Below are 20,209 nucleotides of genomic sequence, written 5' to 3'. Positions count from 1 at the left end.
ATGTAGTGAAAAAACAAAAACAACTACAAAATGATCAAATTTGATGGGTTTATTTTAATAAGAAATTACACTCGAAATTATCGTTTGGTTTTGAGCATTCCATAAAGATTATAAAGATGTGTTAGTATTTCATCAAAGGAGGGACTGTATGACTTTCTGCGACATGTCTAAACGTGGGAAGTATGTTTGAACTTTACTTTGGTTTGGCATTTTGTAAAATACAGAGAAAAGTCTATTCAAAGGAAGAAGAAGTCCGATTTAAATGAAGAATCAGGTGGATATCCATATCAATAATGGAGTAAAGGAATAAAAACTGCTGTCAAATCAAATAGTGTATAAGCTAGTCAACCCTCCAAACTAACTTCTTTGTCTTACTTTCTTAAAATACCTTCTCACGCAAAAGATTTAGGTTGGTATACATTGTTTTAACGTGTTTTCTGCATGAACTTTCAGTATTTTTCATACTTGTATTGAAAAGCACAGTTAAAAAAAAAAAAAAAAAAAAAAAAAAAAAAGCACGTGTAATTAATTAATTCTACACATTCGTTTCATTAAACATAAGTTTTTTTTTTCGTATCATGATCATCCTATATATACTAACTGTTACTTGTTCTAGTCTTTTTACAATATGGTATATAACATATCACTTTAGTGTCTAAGTTAAAATTATCATTATACTAGCGTTTTGGCATTTATATTAAGATTTCAGAAACTTAATATATTTTTGTGCCCGAAATATTTGGTGTTTAAGCACAAGTCAAGTTTGATATTATGATACTTACGAAAGCGAAAAGATAAGCTTGCTTTACTATTCACGTATTCGACATCTTATGATAATTACTGTTGAGAGTTTGAATATTACAACAACAAAACAAAACTAGCTAAACAGTAATGACGTCTATATAACTATTTAATATTCTCGTCAACGAACTTGGCATAATAAAATGTAAAATCTTGAAATAAACGACGGTCACCTCAAACCAGATTCCCATTTCCTAAGTATAAAATGGAACTCTTTACATTCTAAAATACATAAAATAAACAAAAGTCGACGACGGCGACCAAAACAAAACTCAATATTTTAAAATTTTGATGCTAAATTAATATGGAAAATTCAAAGTCTCACATTAGCGTGGGATTCACTCCTCTCTCACCGTTCCACTCTTTCCCCCTCATTTCCGCTACACTTATTTCCATCAAATCCACACACACGCGCATATTATATAAACACATATACTTACACATTATTCATTCATCCATTACTAATAGAAGAACGAGTTAAACTAAAAAAAAAGCATAAACATTTATTACCAAATGTCTCCGTGTCGTACGATGGTTCTGCTCTGTCTGGTTCTGTTTCTGGCGGCGAGTAGCTCTTCTTATGTGGCCCCTGCAAGAATTGGAGCCACATTGGAGATGAAGAATAGGAAGAGCTTAGGGTTCAAAGACAGCCTTATTTCTGGTTACTTGCCCAAAGGCGTTCCCATTCCTCCTTCTGCCCCTTCGAAGAGACACAACTCTCTTATTGACTCTCATCCTCATTGATTTTTTTCATATTATCTTTTTGTTTATTCAATGTATTTTCTTGCGGTTTTGTTTTATAGTTTAGAACAGCATAGTTACACATAGGATATACCCTTTGTATATGCTTTCACACGTCTATCTATACTATTGATTTTTTCATATGATTATGAACTAATGTTTGTTTAAGTTCATGATGGTCATATAAAGATCAAGAAATTCAATTAACTCATCTTGTCAGCCTTGTGTTGCAGTCTGCATCCAGCATCACACATCATCCGCTTAATCAAGAACATGTTCGTGCCAGTCTTGGCATGTTCTTGAATTACGTCGCAAGTTCATGAAGTTAACAATTTGATCATCAATTAGACACCGGACAACTCTTGTCGAAAGCTCATAAGTTAACACGTGCTAAAAGTTGTTAAGATATACTATAATAAATGTGTAACAAACACACTTGTACTGTGAAATTTGTCTTTCTCTTAAGAAGATATATATACTTAATAAATAGACATCAAACGTCTTTAAGAGTTTGAAGGTATAGTGGAATCAATCATAAGAGATAAATACAGCCTACAATACATAGAAGAAACATGTTATGTAGCGTAGCGGTCATTTTTCCTCTGGATGATTATTAGAAATAAGCCCTAGTAAGGAAAACAGAGACCAACAAAAAAATATTAAAAATGGAAAAGAAAGGGGCATTCCGACAATTGAACTCGGGACCTCTCGCACCCTAAGCGAGAATAATACCACTAGACCAAATGCCCTTCTGACAGTATTTGATACCAACAGGCTTCAAAAGATTAAACCGCTTTTCACTATTTTCTCAAGCGGCAAGAACAAAGGCGTCGGGAAGAGTCATCCAATCGTACCCTTCGCACTCTGTTTGTGACAGTCAAGAACTTCATCTTCTCTATCTATAGTCCCCCGTTGCCTCTAGCTGCGCATCCTTCGAAGCTCTCGCCTGCTCAAAAAATTAAAGATTAGCTGGAATTTCGCAGAAACGTGACTAGGATTTGGGAGAGAGAGAGAATTACCCGCACAAAACGCAGCGCCAGCTCCCTCTGAACCCAAAGCGGCTGACAATGTCTACTCTTCAGCCTTTATTGACATGGTTATTCGGAAACTACATTCTTGGAATGTTAAATATCTATTATTTGCTGGGAAAGTGAAAATGGTTGCTTCAGTTATATATGGTATGGTAATTTCTGGAGTGCTGTATTTGTTTTCGTAAGGCGTTTTATGAAAAGATTGATGCTCTATGCTGGTTTCCTGTGGAAGAATAATACAGTCTCAGCTTCCGGTTCAAAGGTCACGTGGAAAGATGTATGCATGCCTAAACAAAAAGGTGGTCTTAGCATAAGGTTACTCAAACGGACTTGGAACTACTTCTCGAACACTAGCTCACTGTGGGTTCCTTTCTGGCAAGATTCGGATTCAACCAGATTCTCTCCATCTGTTAGAAGTATGCTCCCGCTGCGGCCGATGCTAAACTATTTTATGCGTTGTGTGCTAGGAGATGGCGCATCTGCATCTTTTTGGTTTGATACATGGACTTACCTAGGCCCCCTTATCTCTGTTCTGGGTGACAATGGGCCGAGAGACTTGCGTCTCAGAATTGATGCTCTCCGCCATGTTCTGGACCGACAAATCCGCGACTGCCTGCTCTCATACCCTTCACCGAACAGCTCTCCATGGCTGCTGCTGTTCTATTTCTTTCTTTCTAGGCCACCTTGAGGTCCTCCGCTTGAGTTTGGTTGTTGATTTTGTTTCTATCTTTCTCCCAGTAAATTGTAATCAACATTTAAAAATTCAAAATGGTATAAATCTTAACAATTTGCCAAAAAAAAACCTGAGCTATAACTATTAAAATAATGGGAAAACAACTAACAATACAAAATGAAGAACTGCAATAGTGCAAAAACAGAGTATCGAAATTAATAGTTTTTGTAGCTTTCGAATTCTAAACTAATAATGTGTTCTTAGACCATCTCCAATGGCTTACTCTATTTTTTACTCTAAAATAGAGTAACTCTATAATAGAGTTTGAGTTTGCTCCAATGGTACTCTATTTTAGAGTAGAAAATAGAGTGATGAACAAAAAAAAAACAAATTACTCTATATTTGGAGTAAACCTATTTTTTACTCTATAATATAGTGAGAAATAGAGTACCATTAGAGCATTTTTTACTCTAAACTCTATTTTAGAGTGAAAAACAGAGTGAGGTTGGAGATGCTCTTAATGTTATATATTGCGAGATTTAAAGTCTTAGAGGTTGATTGGTTTTCCCGCTACCACCCGCAAACGCAGCTTTTGCGGTTGGTAGCGGTTGACAGCGTTTTGAAACAATCATACAAACCGCTACAAATCGCTTCAAACCGCTTCGAACCTCTTAAAATCAAAAGCTAGTTCCAGCTAGCGTTTGCGGTTGCGGGCGGTTGCGGAAGGATAATTTTTTTTTCTTTTTTTTTAAAAACCATATCAATAAAAAAAAAATATTTAATAAATTTTTTAAAATGGAATTATAAAAATACTAAAATATATCTATTATATTTTAATTAATATTATAAAAATTTTAAATAAAAATATATTCTATAATTTTTAAAATTTAAAACTATAACTTTAAAATATAATTTACATATTTATTATAATATTATGATTTTTGATATTTTTATAATTATATAAAATGTAAATATTGTTAATTTATTATTTAACCGTTGTTGTATTTGGTAGTTAACCAGTCATAAGTATCCCGCAAATGCACCAATTTCTAACCGCAGAACCAGTCGTACAAATCTCTTAAAACCGCTAAAAACTGCAACCACCCGCATCCGCAAACGCCCGCAGCCGCAACCGCAACCGCTGCGTTTGAACCAGTCAGGCCCTTATTCTACTCCAAAAATAGTCTTATTCTAATTAAAATACATATTTTGTGTGATAATGGAATTCATGTAAGGGACATAACAAAACAAGGCAAGTTAAATATCGATTTATTTAAATACAACTTGTGTAATAGTTATTTTATAAAATATATGCAAAAAAGTTAAATAGTTACAAGGTTCCAGTTACAAAAAAGTAAAACAATAGTTATAAGGTTTCGGAAACACCTTTTAATCTCTGAAATCCACTACCAAGTTGTGGATTAAAGTAACTTTAGTCTTCTTTAATTTTATCGCTAGTTTTCAGCTGCTTTTTACTATTTCCTTCGTCCAACACTTAATCATAGCCCTTTTTTCATATCTGAAAATAATATATTACGCATATGTCTAGAGAGAGCATATTCCCTTGGAATATTATTTGATTGTGTGGCTATTTCGGTTTATTGATCTCTAGTATTTTATAAGTGACTGACTATTTAATTTTTAAAAATAAAATTTAAATGATATACATTAAATGATATTGAATTTTACCAAAATAAATTATATATAATTACAAGGTAGATGACCAAGTTTATCCAATTTTAATCTTATCAAACTGTTAGTACGCACATCCATTACTGTCATGTTAGGAATTAAACAAGCTGCACTGCAGAGGTTCATGTGCAGGTACAATTTTTATTTTCGTGTTTATTAAAAGTCAACTTTTATAACACAACTTTCGAGCATTTCTCATGTTTTTGGATCCAAGATATCATACATGATAATACATGCGTAAGTAGGATATTATAGGTTTAGACTAGGTTATTTGTTTGAACCAAAAAAAAAGACTAGGTTATTCGTTTCGTGTTCATTACAAAAATTTGATTTCCTTAGGTTTTTCACATTCATTGTATTTTACAGAAATTAGTTAGCGGAAACTGAAATTAAGTATCAAAAATTACGTATCAAAATGGAGAAATAGCAGTAATATATAAGATGAAATGACGGATTGTGAAGGACCCTGTTAAGCACTACTTTCACCTTGATTGAATAACTGCTCTTAAATCATTGAGTTCAGTTGCCCAAAAAAGTAAAAACTAAATCATGGAGTTCATTTGGCATTTTCTGTGTTTAAGACTATGTCAAATTGGAGTTTTCGTTTGCTGTGGAACCGGTTATCTCATACTCTTTTCGACACAATTTGTACGCAATATAAGTATGTGATTTAAATAAAATTAGTAAATTACAAAAATAAATAGTCATGAAAAATGAAACTAAAAATAGAAACATTCAGAATATAACTTAAAATAAGTACTATTAATTATAAAAATAAATTAAAATTATAATAATAACTCTTAATTATAAATTTACTTCATAAAATACTTTTGTAAGTAGCTTTGTAAAAATTAATGTAAACACAGTACATAAAAATAATTTGTCGGTGTACTGTACATTTTGGTCGCTTTTAGAAAACTAAAGAAATGAGTTGGCTACATCTTTTCTTAAAGTAAAAATACTAAATATGCAAAGAGATGAACAGTGTATACAAAACTTCAGTGAAAATATTTGTTTGATCAATATTGAAGATCAAATGAATTACAATATTACTCTTTTTATGAAAATTCAGTATTTGTACGAGTTATTGTAAATATTCTCATTGGTTTGATTAATAAATTTCTAAGAATTATTTTGTAGATCCAACCTACATGTTAAAATCACTTAATTTGATAAAATTAACTGAAACGATGAAATAAATAATGGATGTTTGTTCAAATAAAATAAAATTATGTAGTTCACTAAAGAACATGTCTGCGAAAAAACTGTGATTTAAACTTTTGTTAAGAAATATGAAAGAAGATAAGTCTGCGAAATCCAGGGTATATTCATTGCCTATTACATATTTTTACAATAAATTTTAAATATCTTGAATAATTTTACATGAAACTTTATGAGTAATTTAATTAATTAAAATTAAGTTTCCAAAGTCAATTTAAAAAAAAATTAAACAGCAGAAAATTGTGATATTAATTTATATTAAAAAGAGAAAAGTCAATAAAATATCATCAAAATAAAAGATATGGGTTAACTTTAGGAAATGAGCTCAGATCACTATAAGATAAATAATGATAAATTTAAATTTAAGAACCTTATGAGAAACTCAAAATATTAGTAAAAAGGTAATTTAATATTTGAACGGAAACTGTAAAAATATTAAAGTAAATACAATTGTTACTAAATTATGTAGGATAAACAGAAACATTAGTAAAAAGACATCCACTCCTGTTTATCCTCTTTTGAGTTTTGTATTTTTCGTTGGATCCCACGTTTGGGAAATCTTGATGCTGATAACCTTGCAAAATCAGCCTTAGCTGATGCAGTTGTAGTAATGGCTCTCACCTAATTTGGACAGTCTATTTAATATAAGTGGCGTTTCAAAAAAAAAAACAGAAACATTAAAAATAAAAACAAAGAAAAAATACATATGACTTTAATTTCACCATATCACACTAAACTTTAGTTTTTACCTAAAATTCTTTGTTCTTATTATTTCAAATGATCTAGTAGGGGTTATTGGTTGTTGTATTTTAATGAATTTGAAAATCTAAACTAAATCTAGTGTTATTGGTTATGTGATTTTCAAATTTGTATTAAAATCATGTATTATTGGTTTAATGATTCATAAATTTTATATCAAATTAAGTGTTATTAAATCGTACGGATTTACTAATATATTTGATTTTATAATGGATTTGTTTGGATTTTTTAGTTAAAAATACAAAGATTCCAATTCGAGGGAAAACTTTTGGATTTGCATATTTTACTTGGATTTTTAAATACTATATGGATTTCTAAATCAATCAAAATATACTAATCAACAAATAAAACGATTAATAACTTTTGTTTTTTACTTTTCTACTCTAAATTCTAAGTTTGATCATTCATCTTGTTCTTAAGTAAGTTTTTAGGTTATTTGCTCAGTATTAATTAAGTCCTCTGTTTGTACAAACAGAATTCAATCTTTAGAAGTTTTTTTTTAATGTAAATTTGATAGTTATAATTTGATTAAAAAGTTTGCGTTAGAGAAGATTAGGAAGAACTTAGAGAGCAAACTGAAATGAGGTAAATACAATTTATTGTTCGTATTGATGTTTAGTATTAAATTTTAAACCTTTTGACCATATATTTGAACTTTAATTTTTAATTAATAAAAATATAGAATGTTCTTTTTAATAATATGAAACTATAAAATTCTCATTCAAAAATAGAAAAATCATTTTAACAGAAACTAAAAATCATGTTCTAAATATCATATCATTTCAAAAAAAGAAGAAGAAATTTACAAAGTTTAAATTACCTAAAAGCAACATAATTGTAGGAAAATGCATATGTATGTATGTGGATTCTATTAATTTTTATGACAAAAATACAAGTATGAAACTAGATGTGCAAAAAGGTTTAACAATAGAATTATCCTCGGCATTATACTAAGAAGATAAGGCATTACCTTCTCATATAGTATTCTAAACTAAATAAATTATACAAGATAAGATGACAAAGGTACATATTCAGATTCTTGATACGTTCATTGTAAAATGTTTAGGGGAATTAAAGTTATGATCAACATATTCTTATTTGTTGTTGCAATTGTTCACATGTCTTTGTAATCAAGAACATTCGAAGACACACAATCCATTACTTCTTTCCTCCTAAATTGACGAAACATATTGTTTCATAGTACTAATTTGTTAACTAAATAATATATTTGACGATATAGCAAAGAATAATTAATTCAATACATTCGAAAAGCATGTCGTGATTATATTTTTTTATTGAGGTACTAATTTAATAATAAATATATTTATTTTTAATACAAAATAATTTCAAATAGTTGTATCTATTTTGAATGACATAGTGTATAGAGTTCCACAACGATTTTTTTTTTATCAAGAAATGATTTCATTCATTTAAGCAACTAAGCTCCAAAAAGAGTAATGTCTCAAGAGGAACGTACCACAGCGATTCTTTAAATCAATTAGTTGAGCCAAACAAGTGTTGCTTTGTTAAAAGGCTAAGGGAGTGAGATAATTCATGTGGATATACCTCTTTTCTGAGTTATCTGAAACAGACGTAAAACGAATTATGATTCCACATTAAAATATAGTACAATTAAAAGAATTCTGAATTAGGAGGGATACTTCATCAAGAGAATAATATCAAACTTCCTTTATTGATCCACAACTTTGTCGCACTATAACCTTCTGAAGCTAAGATTATAATAACCATGAACCTTCTCATTGTATATACTAATTTAACTAATATTGCAAGAAGTCTTTTACTATTCGACAATATTGTTTTATATTAGTTGTTACATACATGTATTTAAAATACGAATTAAAATTATATGCATCTGTATAGTATATATGTTTGGCAGGTAAAACGACCAAAGACTTTATATACAATACATGCATTGCATAATGAATAGTATCATGAAAATTGTCCAAACACATGGAATTAGTTCAAGTAGAAATACATCAACATCATAAAATACCTCCAAACCAACCTTTTTCTTAACGATTCGAAGATAACTGATTCTTAATATATCCGCTTGTAAGAATCCGAATCCATCGTTGCCTAAGTTGAAAGCATATGCTAAGACATATACTTAGTAGTTAACCTAGCCATCATTGTTACTCTTTTTGAGCTGTAATTATAAATAAAATAAAAATTGTAGTGTAGAATTGCACGTTTCCAAAAGTTAAATAAAACCCAAAAAGACACTGCGACATACACGTACTTTCGTGAGAGGTTGCTGAATAAGTATATATTCTCTACACTATGCCAATGGCGTATGCTTACGCCTTTCGGGTTAAAAATCATCCTTGTATTTTTAAAAGTTAACTTATTTAGCCTTTTTTTTTGACAAAGAGCTTATTTATTTAGGCTTAACAAAGAGAGCAAATGTATTTACGAACAAACACTATGCTCTTTAACTCAAACAAACTCTCCACCTTTACCAAGGAAAACATCCTTAATTAATCACTACTCAACACATTATTTTCTTATTTTTATTTCTAAACACAAGCTATGGTATATAACTATATATTATCTTTGCAAAATCATTTATTTTAGAATGATTTTTGAAGAATTTAGTTTTTTTTTGGTAAAATGTTAAGATTTATACCATTTTCTGAAAATTTTACAATGTTTTTTTTGGTAAAATTTTTTACAATGTTGCTAGCAACTTATTTGAGAAAAGAAACAACAACTTAAATCAAGAGAAAAGAAACAAAGGGAAAAAATTATATGTGTTTTGTCTCTATATCTTCTTTATAAGACATGATTTTTTTATGTACACTTGTCAACAGTTCCAAATAGCTTGAACTATTGATTTGATATATATGTGTGTGTATGCTTATTTATTTTTACTAAAAATGGTAAACAATATATAAAAATGGTGAACTATACAACTAGCTCATCGTTTCTCATTTAAATATTTTTTGAAATCTAATTAACGAAATAAAATTGTCTGATCTGAAATTTACTCATGCAATGCTTCAGAAGCAAAATAAAAAAATAATTGAAGACCAAGGCGGGATAGGGTATATTTATAGAAAGAGACTCAACGTACCGATATAGTCTACAGCCTACAGTTGGGGCCTACCTTTTCCTTACGACATCAAAGAAAGTGTACTATTGAAGGTTGGTATCTTATTCTTACAAAATGGATTTTCTTAGGTTTAGCTAAAGTTCTCATATGAATTAGAGTTCTAAGATTTGATTAACCTAACTCATAGATTCACTAAGTTACATGTCACCACTATATAAATTTAATATTTATATATACCTTATATCCTTTAGATAACGCCTAGCGCTTGGTTGGATTCTTCTTTGAGTACAAATTTAAATCCAATATGTAATTTATAGTAATCTCGCCAAAACCATTGAACCCTAGCTAGCTCTGGTTAGACGTCTCATTAGCAGACAGTATCAAGAATGGGAGAACAGGTGAGCGATGTCGAGGGTTTTACAATATCGTGTTCAAGGTCTCATTATCTTGTTTCTCATGTAAAATGCTATTTATTGTTTACGTAGAAACTTCAGTGGCAGCATAAATATTTGGCCGGTTGATCATCTACCCTCTGATTTTGAAGAAGGGTGGACCAACTTTGACATAATTTAAAGAGAAAAAGACCAAAATAACACTAAATTAAGTTTTTGTTCCCAAACTAGCACTTAAAGACAAAAGTCACAAAAATAGCACTTTAGGGGTGGAGTTTAGGGTTTATAATTTAGGGTTTAGGGTTTAGAATTTAGGTTTTAGGATTTAGAGTTGAGAAGTGAGGTTTTGGAGATAAGATTTCAAATTTTGAAAAATAAAAAAATTTAAATTTTTCAAAAGATAAAATGCTATTTTGGTCATTAGTGCTATTTTTGTGATATAAACTTGGAAATGTGCTATTTTGGAGATTTGCCCTAATTTAAATATATATATATATATATATATATACACTCATATATATGATAAGGACTTTGCATGTTTTTAAAGGCGAAAATGTAATTTTAAATGTTAATCTTGAGGACCGTATGAAACAACTCATATAAGTCCATGAAAAAAAAAAGACAAGAGTTTATGTTAAATGTCTGAATCTAACTATTTTAGTATATTTGTAAAAAGTGAGAGTTGAAATAAAATATGTGAAGCTGGACAAAAAACGTGGAAGCAATTGCGACGATCAGTAAGAGGAACACAATAAAATGCGGCCTGCTTTCAAAAAGAAAAAAAAAACTAAATGCGGTCCGATTCAGACCATCACCATCCTCTTGTCTCATTGGTTTTAAAATTTAATTGTCATACTAAACCACTTAGATTTTGTTTTATTAGCCTACAAAATGTTTTCAACCGTATTTTCTCATGGAAACATTTGATTCAATAGTTATCGATTCAGATCCCGACCTGTCATGTTCGGGGAAAATGACCAGTTCCTTTCGACAATGTTATGAAAATTGAAATAGATAGTGAACCAAACAAGCTTTTAATTATTGGATCACCCAATAAGTCCGATTTCACAACATGTCAAAAATAATTTAATAGTTTATTAATTATATAAATAAAACAATTCGTATCATGTTAAACAAGTTCATATCTTCTAATTATCATGAGTTATTCTAAAACCAAAATGTTTTAAATACTAACGTTAAAATGTAATAATAGCCAAACATTAAAAATATAAAACCAAATAAAAATATCAAATTTCCGTTGAAAATTATATTCCTGATTATATATTATTTTACCTGATAGTTTTCTAAAACCACGTCAACCAAAAAATAATGGTATAAATTCTAACGAAAATAAATTAATTAATTGACACTATGGCATAAATTAAAAAAAAATCAAACATATACATTATTCACAGAACAAAAAAATGAAAAAATGAGAAAAATAATTTTTAGGATATGTTTTGCAGGCGATTAGTATTATAAATTATCAAAGTTTTAAGTTTTAAAAGAGCCAGAAAATACAATTTTAACATATCATAAAAATTCTATACAAAGGATGAATTTTATTTTGAAAAAATAAATAACATAATAGTATTTTTTACATTTAAATAAACTTTATATAATAAATTATGTATATGTAGTAATTATTAATTTATAATTTTAATAATAATAAATTATGTATATCTAGTAACTATTAATTTATAATTTTAATAGGATCATATATTTACTTAAGTTTTTTTAGTTTTTCTAATTTACTATTTTATTATCTTAACATATCTTACATTGGCCAACTTGGAATCAGATTTTATATTAAAATTTTGTTTATTAATTTATAGAACCTTTAATTATGTAATAAAACTATACTAGTGTATAGATTTAGGTTTACTAGTTCGAATGAGAAAATTAAGGTTTAAACCACTTGATAGTAAAAAATAAATAGTACCTTCTATTTGAGAAAATAGTTCTAAAACATCAGTTTGTGTTATCATAGTTCACTATTTCAAAGTTTTTAAGTAATAATACATGAAAACAGTTTGTTATGGTATAATCGGTTGAAATTTTATCAAATATCATGAGTTTTTGTCGAGTTCTTTGGCGGGACTTTCAACTTTTTACCCCGTTTAAACATTTTGCTTATATTTAAATTAGACTTGGATTGGTGACTACTAGATAAATGAAAAAAAATGAACAAAATAATGAATAAAAATTCATTTGAAAAAATTGAAAAAATAAGAAAATTAATTCTTTTTTATTTTGTTCCTCACTAGAATTGAAGAGAAATTTTTTTTTTATAATTTCATTCATCCATGAAGAATTAAAAAAAAAAGAATGGAATCTGCAATGTCAAATTACAACACAACTGATACAAAATCTGAGAAACAAAGAATTTACCGTAATTGTTTTCATTCAATTTGGTCACCAATTAAACCCTTATAGTTGTATCCTTTTCATTAGGAAAAGTGGGCACTTCGGTTATTTTATCGGTTCGGTTCGAGTTCGGTTCGATTTGGTTAGTTCGGTTCTAGAATTTTTCCAGCTGAAGTAAACCATAGTTAGTTTGGTTTGGATCGATTTCGGTTCGGTTATGTTCGGTTCGGTTTATATTCGGTTTGGTTCATATTCGATTCGGTTCAGTTTAATCGGATTTCTCTTAGTTTATTTATTGTACAAGAAATCATGTTTTAATATATAAATGTATGGTTGTCATGAAATAATTGTGTTGGTCATAATAAAAAATTAAGTATGTAAATTAAATTCAATATAAAACCAAAATAAAAACCTTTTAAAAAGTTACAAATATAGTTTATAACTTTATAAGAATTCAATCAAACTAAAATTAACTAAATAAAAAGAAAGAAAAAACAATTTTTGTCTCTTATAGCATTAAGAATTAAAAAAAACATGTAATGAATCATCTTCCATGTGATATCATCAAAAAAAGCTGCAACGAATCAATAATTAGTATATGTTATACATATACTATACGAGTATTTATCTATATTTTTACTATAACTCTACACCCATGATTCCATATTGTTCTTTTCACTAACAAAAATTGAAAACAGAACATGTCTTTGAGAGAAATACAATAATGGTTACACAAAAGCATGAAACCGTATAACAAATTATATTAGTGTCATGGAAATCAAATTATATTAGGATTTTCTTCGTGCAAAAGGAAATTACGTGGGTTTAATCTTAGGATTTTAATATATATTACTAATATTTTTAATTTAAATAACTATAAAACACTTCGGTTTATCGGTTCGGTTCGGTTTAAACTGAACTGAACTGAACCGTTCGGGTTGGAAAAATCTTCAACCGAATGATTTGAAATAGACTTTGGTTTGGTTCGAATCAATTTCGGTTCGGTCGGTTCAGTTCGATCGGTTCGGTTCGGTTTTTTTGCCCACCCCTAAGGAAAAGCAATGTTCCATGAATTATGGACTTTCTGTAATTGGAAGGCCGCCGTATGCTGCTGCCTTCATTGTATTTTTCCTTTTATTGACCCTATGTTCTCTTATTAAATAAATAAATATGTAACCAATTAGGCAGAAGGTAAGAGGCATTACTCATTAGTAGTGATATATATATTTATTTATTTTCCGAAAATCCTTTAGGAGACAATACTTTGAATTATAGTTTCTTATTATCCGCAAAATATTTGCTATTATTATTAGAGTAGTACATAGAAATTATTAGCAGTAGTACAGAGAATAGAATATGTTTGTGCACATTATGGATCCACTTTCATTGCCATCCATTCGAATGGTTTCTCAAAAACGTACTTAGAAACCGCGTGCATAAAGCTTCATGAGCATCCTGTGCTTTGTAATAATTTCTTCTAAATATCAGATAGAAAATTTCACAATTTTTTCTTAATTAACCACCGAACACAAATGACTATAATATGAAAATATGGCATCTAAACTGATGTGTAGATTGCAATGCATGATTATAGGAGAATGGAAAGAAACAAAAACTATATTAATATATGTTCCCTCAGTGAACACTTTGAAGTCTCATAATGTTTGTATATAACTTCATACAGTACTTTGATTACATTTTCCCACTATGGACACTAGAATGCAAAATTATATGCTTTATAATATTACAAGATGGAATTTGTCTAGTTATGCAAAATACAGTCAGCTAACTGTATAGATGTTATAGCATACATGTTTTAATAAAAAATTCAATGACTAGGAAACATAGGAACTGATTGATCCATATATCCTCTAAAGCGTGCATACCATATGGTTTAATTTTCTTTTGAGTAGTAAAACATCCCTAATAAACATGAAAATGTAATTTTTAAGATTTTAATAGAAAGTTCACGAGTTTTTTAACCACTAGACCAATTCGTCCTTGGTTATGTGTCTAATTTTTATTTTTAATAGAAACTGGATTTGTTAAAAGTATTATTATATATTGTTTTAGTAATATCTCAACCAATTTCATTATGTTTTTAGATGAAGCTGCTATAGATCACACTTTCTTTCTTTCTTTTTTTTTTTTTCAATTTTGCTACTGAAATTACAATTCAAACTAATGCTGAGACATATCGCCGCCAGTTATAACTTTGCAATAGACGAAAGAAATTTAGTATACAAATGATTTCTATATGCATATGCACTTTTTCAATTTCATTTTAATTTGTATTTCATGAAGTGGATTATAAAGAACATTAATCCATGTTTTGATTGGAAAACACTTACACCAATTGATTCCTGTAACATGGTTTGGCAGTATCCGCAATTGCAATATGAAACTATGAAATCATAATTTGATTGGTCGTTCTTCTTCTTCTTTTTCTGATTCTTTAAGATTTATATGTTTTCAAAATCTCATTACCATTCGAAAGAAATGTAGTGGAAATCGAGCTGGTCCAATCTGAGTTAACCTTTTGAGTCTCTCGGCACCTAACTTCCTTTTGGTCCATTTCAGCTATCTCCTTCCTTTTGTTTTCCACAAAAAATATTACTAAATTACAATCCACTTACTATTTCAGGTTATCCAATTTACAATACCCAATTACACTTACCTTTTATATAGTTCGTTACAAGCTTCACTCATAGATGAAACATCTTGAGGTGGTGAGAGAGGTGCAAGAAGCTCCGGCGGCGGTGAATATATATTCCGGCAAGAATCTAGGGTCCCTACATGAGACAAGATTTACCTCCCTTAAAGCACAAGTGGAAGAGGCATAGGATAAAAATTAGTACATGAGATTTGGTTTCTAAGGATATTTGAGAATGTGCTTTGTGAGGCATCATCAGTAGGAGTAAGCAAGCCCAGTCAAATATATTCTTCTCTTTCTCTGCCCTTTCTTTTGTCCACTATAAAACAAATCTCATCCTCCTCTCTTGTCCTACACTCACAAAACAAACACACTCTCTTCTTCTTCTTTTGAGTTTAAGAACTTAAAGAGAGGAGAGGTATGGTGAAGTTCACAAAACAATTCGAGGGGCAGCTTGTACCTGAATGGAAAGACGCCTTTGTCGATTACTCTCAGCTCAAGAAAGACCTCAAGAAAATCCATTTGCTTACCAATAAAGTTGAGAAGAAACAAACAGAAACTTCCTTCATCAAAACCATCAAGTCCTCTTTAGGAAAGCTTTCCATTTTCGGAAACAAGGAACGCGAAAGCTCTCGTGCCATCAAAGTACTAAAACTAACCTTCATCCTTTTGTATTTTTCATCAACTCTTCATTTTTGTATTTGTACTAATGGTTTTATACATACTGAACAGGTGCATACAAAGCTTGCTTCTTCTGGAAGTAACAGTGACGTGTATGAGACGGAACTTCTGGAGAAGATTGCTGATGATACCGACGCTGCAAAAGAGTTTTTTGTGTGTCTGGACACGCAGCTTAACAAAGTGAACCAGTTCTACAAGACAAAGGAGAAAGAGTTCTTGGAGAGAGGAGAGTGTATGAAGAAGCAAATGGAGATACTCATTGAGCTCAAAGATGCTTTCAAACAAAAGCAAGCCACTGGAGAGTCTACTCAAGAATCAAAGGAAGACGATTCCATATCATGCACCATCTCATGCGGTAATAAGAAGATACTATAAAAACTCAAAGTTCATTAGTTAATTGTTTGGATTTCAAGAATTGGTTTACTTAGTTTGTTCTGTTTCTTGAAACAGAGGAAGACTCCGTTAGGAGCAGAACAGATCAAATGCAACTCCAAGAATCTTGCTTAGAGGACTTGGAGAACAATGGAGTAGGAGCATTGGAGTCCCCAAGATCAGAAGAACCGATCAAGATCAACAGCGAGGACTCGAAGCTGAGGACGGTTTCTGGTAGGGTTTTCAGCTGTCAAGGAAAGAATCTCAAGATAAAGATTCCATTGACAAACCCTTCTCGTACATTCTCAGCTATAAGTTACTTGATCAAAGAAGATTTGATCAACCAGTCATCGTCCAAGAAATGTGGTCCAGATGGAGTCAACAAGCTGAGAATCAGCAAGAAAAAGCTAAGTCATGCTGAGAAGATGATCAAAGGAGCGTTGACAGAACTCTACAAAGGGTTAAACTATCTCAAAACTTACCGAAGCTTGAACATGTTAGCTTTCATGAACATTCTCAAGAAATTTGATAAGGTAATCCTTAAATAAAAACAGCTGTTAACCAAAGTTTATATAATTTTTTTTTTTCAATTATAAGACCAATACTTTCATGTTTCAGGTTACTGGAAAACAAATCCTTCCAATTTACCTCAAAGTGGTGGAGAGTTCTTACTTCAACAGTTCAGACGAGGTAACTTGAAACTCAACTTTAGACTTTTGTTTTTCAAGTATGTGCAAGCGGAAAATCGATACCTACGCTCTTGTCTTATCACTTTATCATACTTTCTTGAATATGAAAAAAAATACAAAATTTTCATGATTGTAATCTTGGGACATGACAGGTGATAAAGCTATCAGATGAAGTTGAAGAATGGTTCATCAAGCACTTCGCAGGAGAAAATCGTAGAAAGGCAATGAAATATCTGAAACCGCACCACCGTAAAGAGTCTCACTCTGTCACCTTCTTCATTGGTGAGCCCTTTTAACATTTTACCTGTTGATGTTGTGACATTTTTATTTTTGGCACTTGCAAACACTCCAAAATAAAAAAGCCTTTGGACCCCATCACACACATACACATTAGGATTCCACAATGTAACCTTTAATATTTTTGGGGGGTTTTGTGGGTGGAAAACTAAGAGGGTCATGTTTTGTTATACTCTCTGTTGTTAAACATTATCCTGTCTCCTGAAGAATCTTTGTAGATTTATGAATTATGATTAATTTGAGACTAAATGGGTTTGGTTTAATTTTTATTCAGGTCTGTTCACTGGTTGCTTTGTTGCTCTTCTTGCTGGCTACATCATTGTGGCTCATTTGACTGGAATGTATAGAAAACACTCGGAGAACACTTTCTACATGGAAACTGCATATCCTGTACTTAGGCGAGTGATCTCATTAAAATCTTAATCATTATAAAGAGGAGATATTAATCAAATATTAATCAAAGAGGAGATATTTGAAATTTTTTGGTGTTATGCAGCATGTTTGGGCTCTTGTTTCTGCACTTATTCTTGTACGGTTGCAACATATTTATGTGGCGAAAAGCGAGGATAAACTATAGTTTCATCTTCGAACTTGGGTCCAAAAATGAGCTCAAGTTCAGAGATGTTTTCTTGATATGTACCGCTTCAATGTCTGTGATAGTCGGTGTCATGTTTGTTCATCTCTTGCTTCTCGCAAAAGGTTACTCCTTGCGGCAAGTTCAAGTGATCCCTGGCCTTCTATTACTGGTAAGTAAACAAACACTAGGCACTCTTCATCGTGTGTTTTTTTTTTCTTTTGTAAATTTGTAATCTTATATCCGTTTGGTTCTTTTTGGTGGTTTTGCAGGTCTTCTTCTTAATACTGATTTGTCCCTTAAACATTTTCTACAAGTCGAGCCGTTACAGGCTTATAACAGTCATCAGAAACATTGTGTTCTCACCTCTTTACAAAGTCGTGATGCTTGACTTCTTCATGGCTGATCAACTTTGCAGCCAGGTAATAACCTTAAACACACAATTCCATGGGCCAAAACTGAACTAAAACCCTGATCATTTCCATAAACCCTGAATTAAGATTGAAAATGGGTTAACTTTTATCTCACAGGTACCGATGCTAAGGAACCTTGAATACATAGCCTGCTACTATATAACCGGTAGCTATGCAACACAGGACTATGGATATTGTATGAGAGTCAAGTACTACAGAGATCTTGCCTACGCAGTTTCATTCCTCCCATACTACTGGAGAGCTATGCAGGTAAAATCTAAACTAAACATGATTCCTTCTTTTCCAAGTTTCTGTTTCTTCTCTCCCAAGTTAGGGTTTCCACTTTATAAAAATACTGAAAAAAGTCTCTGCGACAGTGTGCAAGGAGGTGGTTTGACGAAGGCGAAACGAGCCATCTAGTGAACCTAGGGAAGTACGTGTCAGCGATGTTAGCAGCTGGAACCAAAGTGGCATACGAGAAAGAGAGGAGCGTTGGTTGGCTCTGCCTTGTGGTGGCTATGTCAAGTATAGCCACAGTTTACCAATTGTATTGGGACTTTGTAAAAGATTGGGGTTTACTTCAACACAATTCAAACAACCCTTGGCTTAGGAACCAACTCATGCTTCGCCAAAAATATATTTATTACTTCTCTATGGTACATAATCCAAATCTCTTAACACTAAAGTTCACACATAAATATAAACTTATTAACAGTCTTTAACTGTTATTTCTTTTGTAGGTTCTAAATCTTGTTCTGAGGTTGGCATGGCTACAAACAGTTTTGCACTCAAGTTTTGAGCATGTGGATTATAGAGTCACAGGATTGTTCTTGGCTGCTCTTGAAGTTATCAGGAGAGGACATTGGAACTTTTACCGGTAAAACTATTCTTGCTTTTTTAAGGATATTTTATTGGTATCAGATTCAGGATATATATACTGATGGATGAAAAACAAAACCAATGTTGCAGATTGGAGAATGAGCATCTAAATAATGCAGGGAAGTTTCGAGCTGTGAAGACAGTACCGCTTCCTTTCAGAGAGGTTGATGAAGAAGACTGATCTGACCGAATCAATGTATATTAGCTTTGTCAGAGATTTGAAAGAACAAGGGAAGGGAGGGAAGGATTTGTTCTTTTCTTGATCAACCATATTTTGTGATCTGATCAAGAATCTTTAAATATTATTATTCTTGTCCGAAAATTGATGTAACTATAAAGACTCGTACTTCTCCCTATTTTCTTCATTGTTCTTGACCATTAAAAATTGAAAAAAAAAATGAGATAAGTTTTACTATCATATTTTCTTGAAAATTGCGATTAAATTATGTTGCAACTTCATCTACAAATTTTTTTTTTGAGTGTTGATAATAAGGGTTTATTTTTTTTATTGCACTTGACAAAAAGGGTTAATGTAGAGATAACCAAATGCAAATCCAAATCCAAATTAGGCAAAAAATCCAAATTAGGAGAAAGAACTATGACAAAATCATTTTTTTTTGTAATATTGTTTAATTTTGTGTCATCGACTAAAATAATAACTTGAAAAATATGTGATGTATCTATGTTATTTTAAAATAATATTTTCTCTGTTTAAAATATGTATATTTTGATGTTTTTACTTTTTACACATATTAAAATAATATATTACATTTTTTGATAAATATATTTTTGTGATTAATTATTGTTTATAAATTTTAACCAATAAATATCAATAAGTAGAACTAGTTTTTTACAAGTTAGTAATTTTTCCTTATTACATCATAAAAATATAAATGTATAA

At 30.7% G+C, this 20,209-nt stretch overlaps 2 protein-coding genes, 1 long non-coding RNA gene and 1 other non-coding gene across 4 annotated transcripts; 2 read left to right on the top strand and 2 right to left on the bottom strand.

Moving 5' to 3' along the window:
- The first annotated feature begins 200 nt into the window (after nt 1-200).
- LOC103831288 (protein IDA) lies at nt 201-3,456 on the top strand. Its single transcript, XM_033274395.1, has one exon. It carries the CDS (start codon nt 1,315-1,317, stop codon nt 1,543-1,545), a length of 231 nt encoding a protein of 76 aa, XP_033130286.1. The 5' UTR covers nt 201-1,314; the 3' UTR covers nt 1,546-3,456.
- Nucleotides 2,220-2,291, bottom strand: TRNAP-AGG. The gene has a single exon. It is a non-coding gene; the product is annotated as a tRNA-Pro (tRNA).
- A 7,596-nt stretch (nt 3,457-11,052) lies between the features above and the next one.
- LOC117126455 lies at nt 11,053-15,510 on the bottom strand. Its single transcript, XR_004449038.1, has 2 exons — nt 15,428-15,510; nt 11,053-15,341 (listed from the first exon to the last, which is right to left on the bottom strand). It is a non-coding gene; the product is annotated as an uncharacterized LOC117126455 (long non-coding RNA).
- A 71-nt stretch (nt 15,511-15,581) lies between these two features.
- LOC103831287 (phosphate transporter PHO1 homolog 1) lies at nt 15,582-19,726 on the top strand. The gene is made up of 12 exons (XM_009107176.3): nt 15,582-16,048; nt 16,136-16,439; nt 16,535-16,989; nt 17,075-17,146; nt 17,298-17,427; nt 17,717-17,840; nt 17,939-18,188; nt 18,289-18,438; nt 18,547-18,699; nt 18,807-19,085; nt 19,170-19,306; nt 19,399-19,726. The coding sequence occupies exons 1-12, from the start codon at nt 15,824-15,826 to the stop codon at nt 19,487-19,489; spliced, it is 2,370 nt and encodes a 789-aa protein (XP_009105424.2). The 5' UTR covers nt 15,582-15,823; the 3' UTR covers nt 19,490-19,726.
- Nucleotides 19,727-20,209: the final 483 nt, after the last annotated feature.

The sequence above is a fragment of the Brassica rapa genome, chromosome A07 (genome assembly GCF_000309985.2).
Source record: "Brassica rapa cultivar Chiifu-401-42 chromosome A07, CAAS_Brap_v3.01, whole genome shotgun sequence".
Classification (NCBI taxonomy): domain Eukaryota; kingdom Viridiplantae; phylum Streptophyta; class Magnoliopsida; order Brassicales; family Brassicaceae; genus Brassica; species Brassica rapa.
Note: the sequence above shows the minus strand (reverse complement) of the source record. Positions and strands in the feature narration are given on the sequence as shown.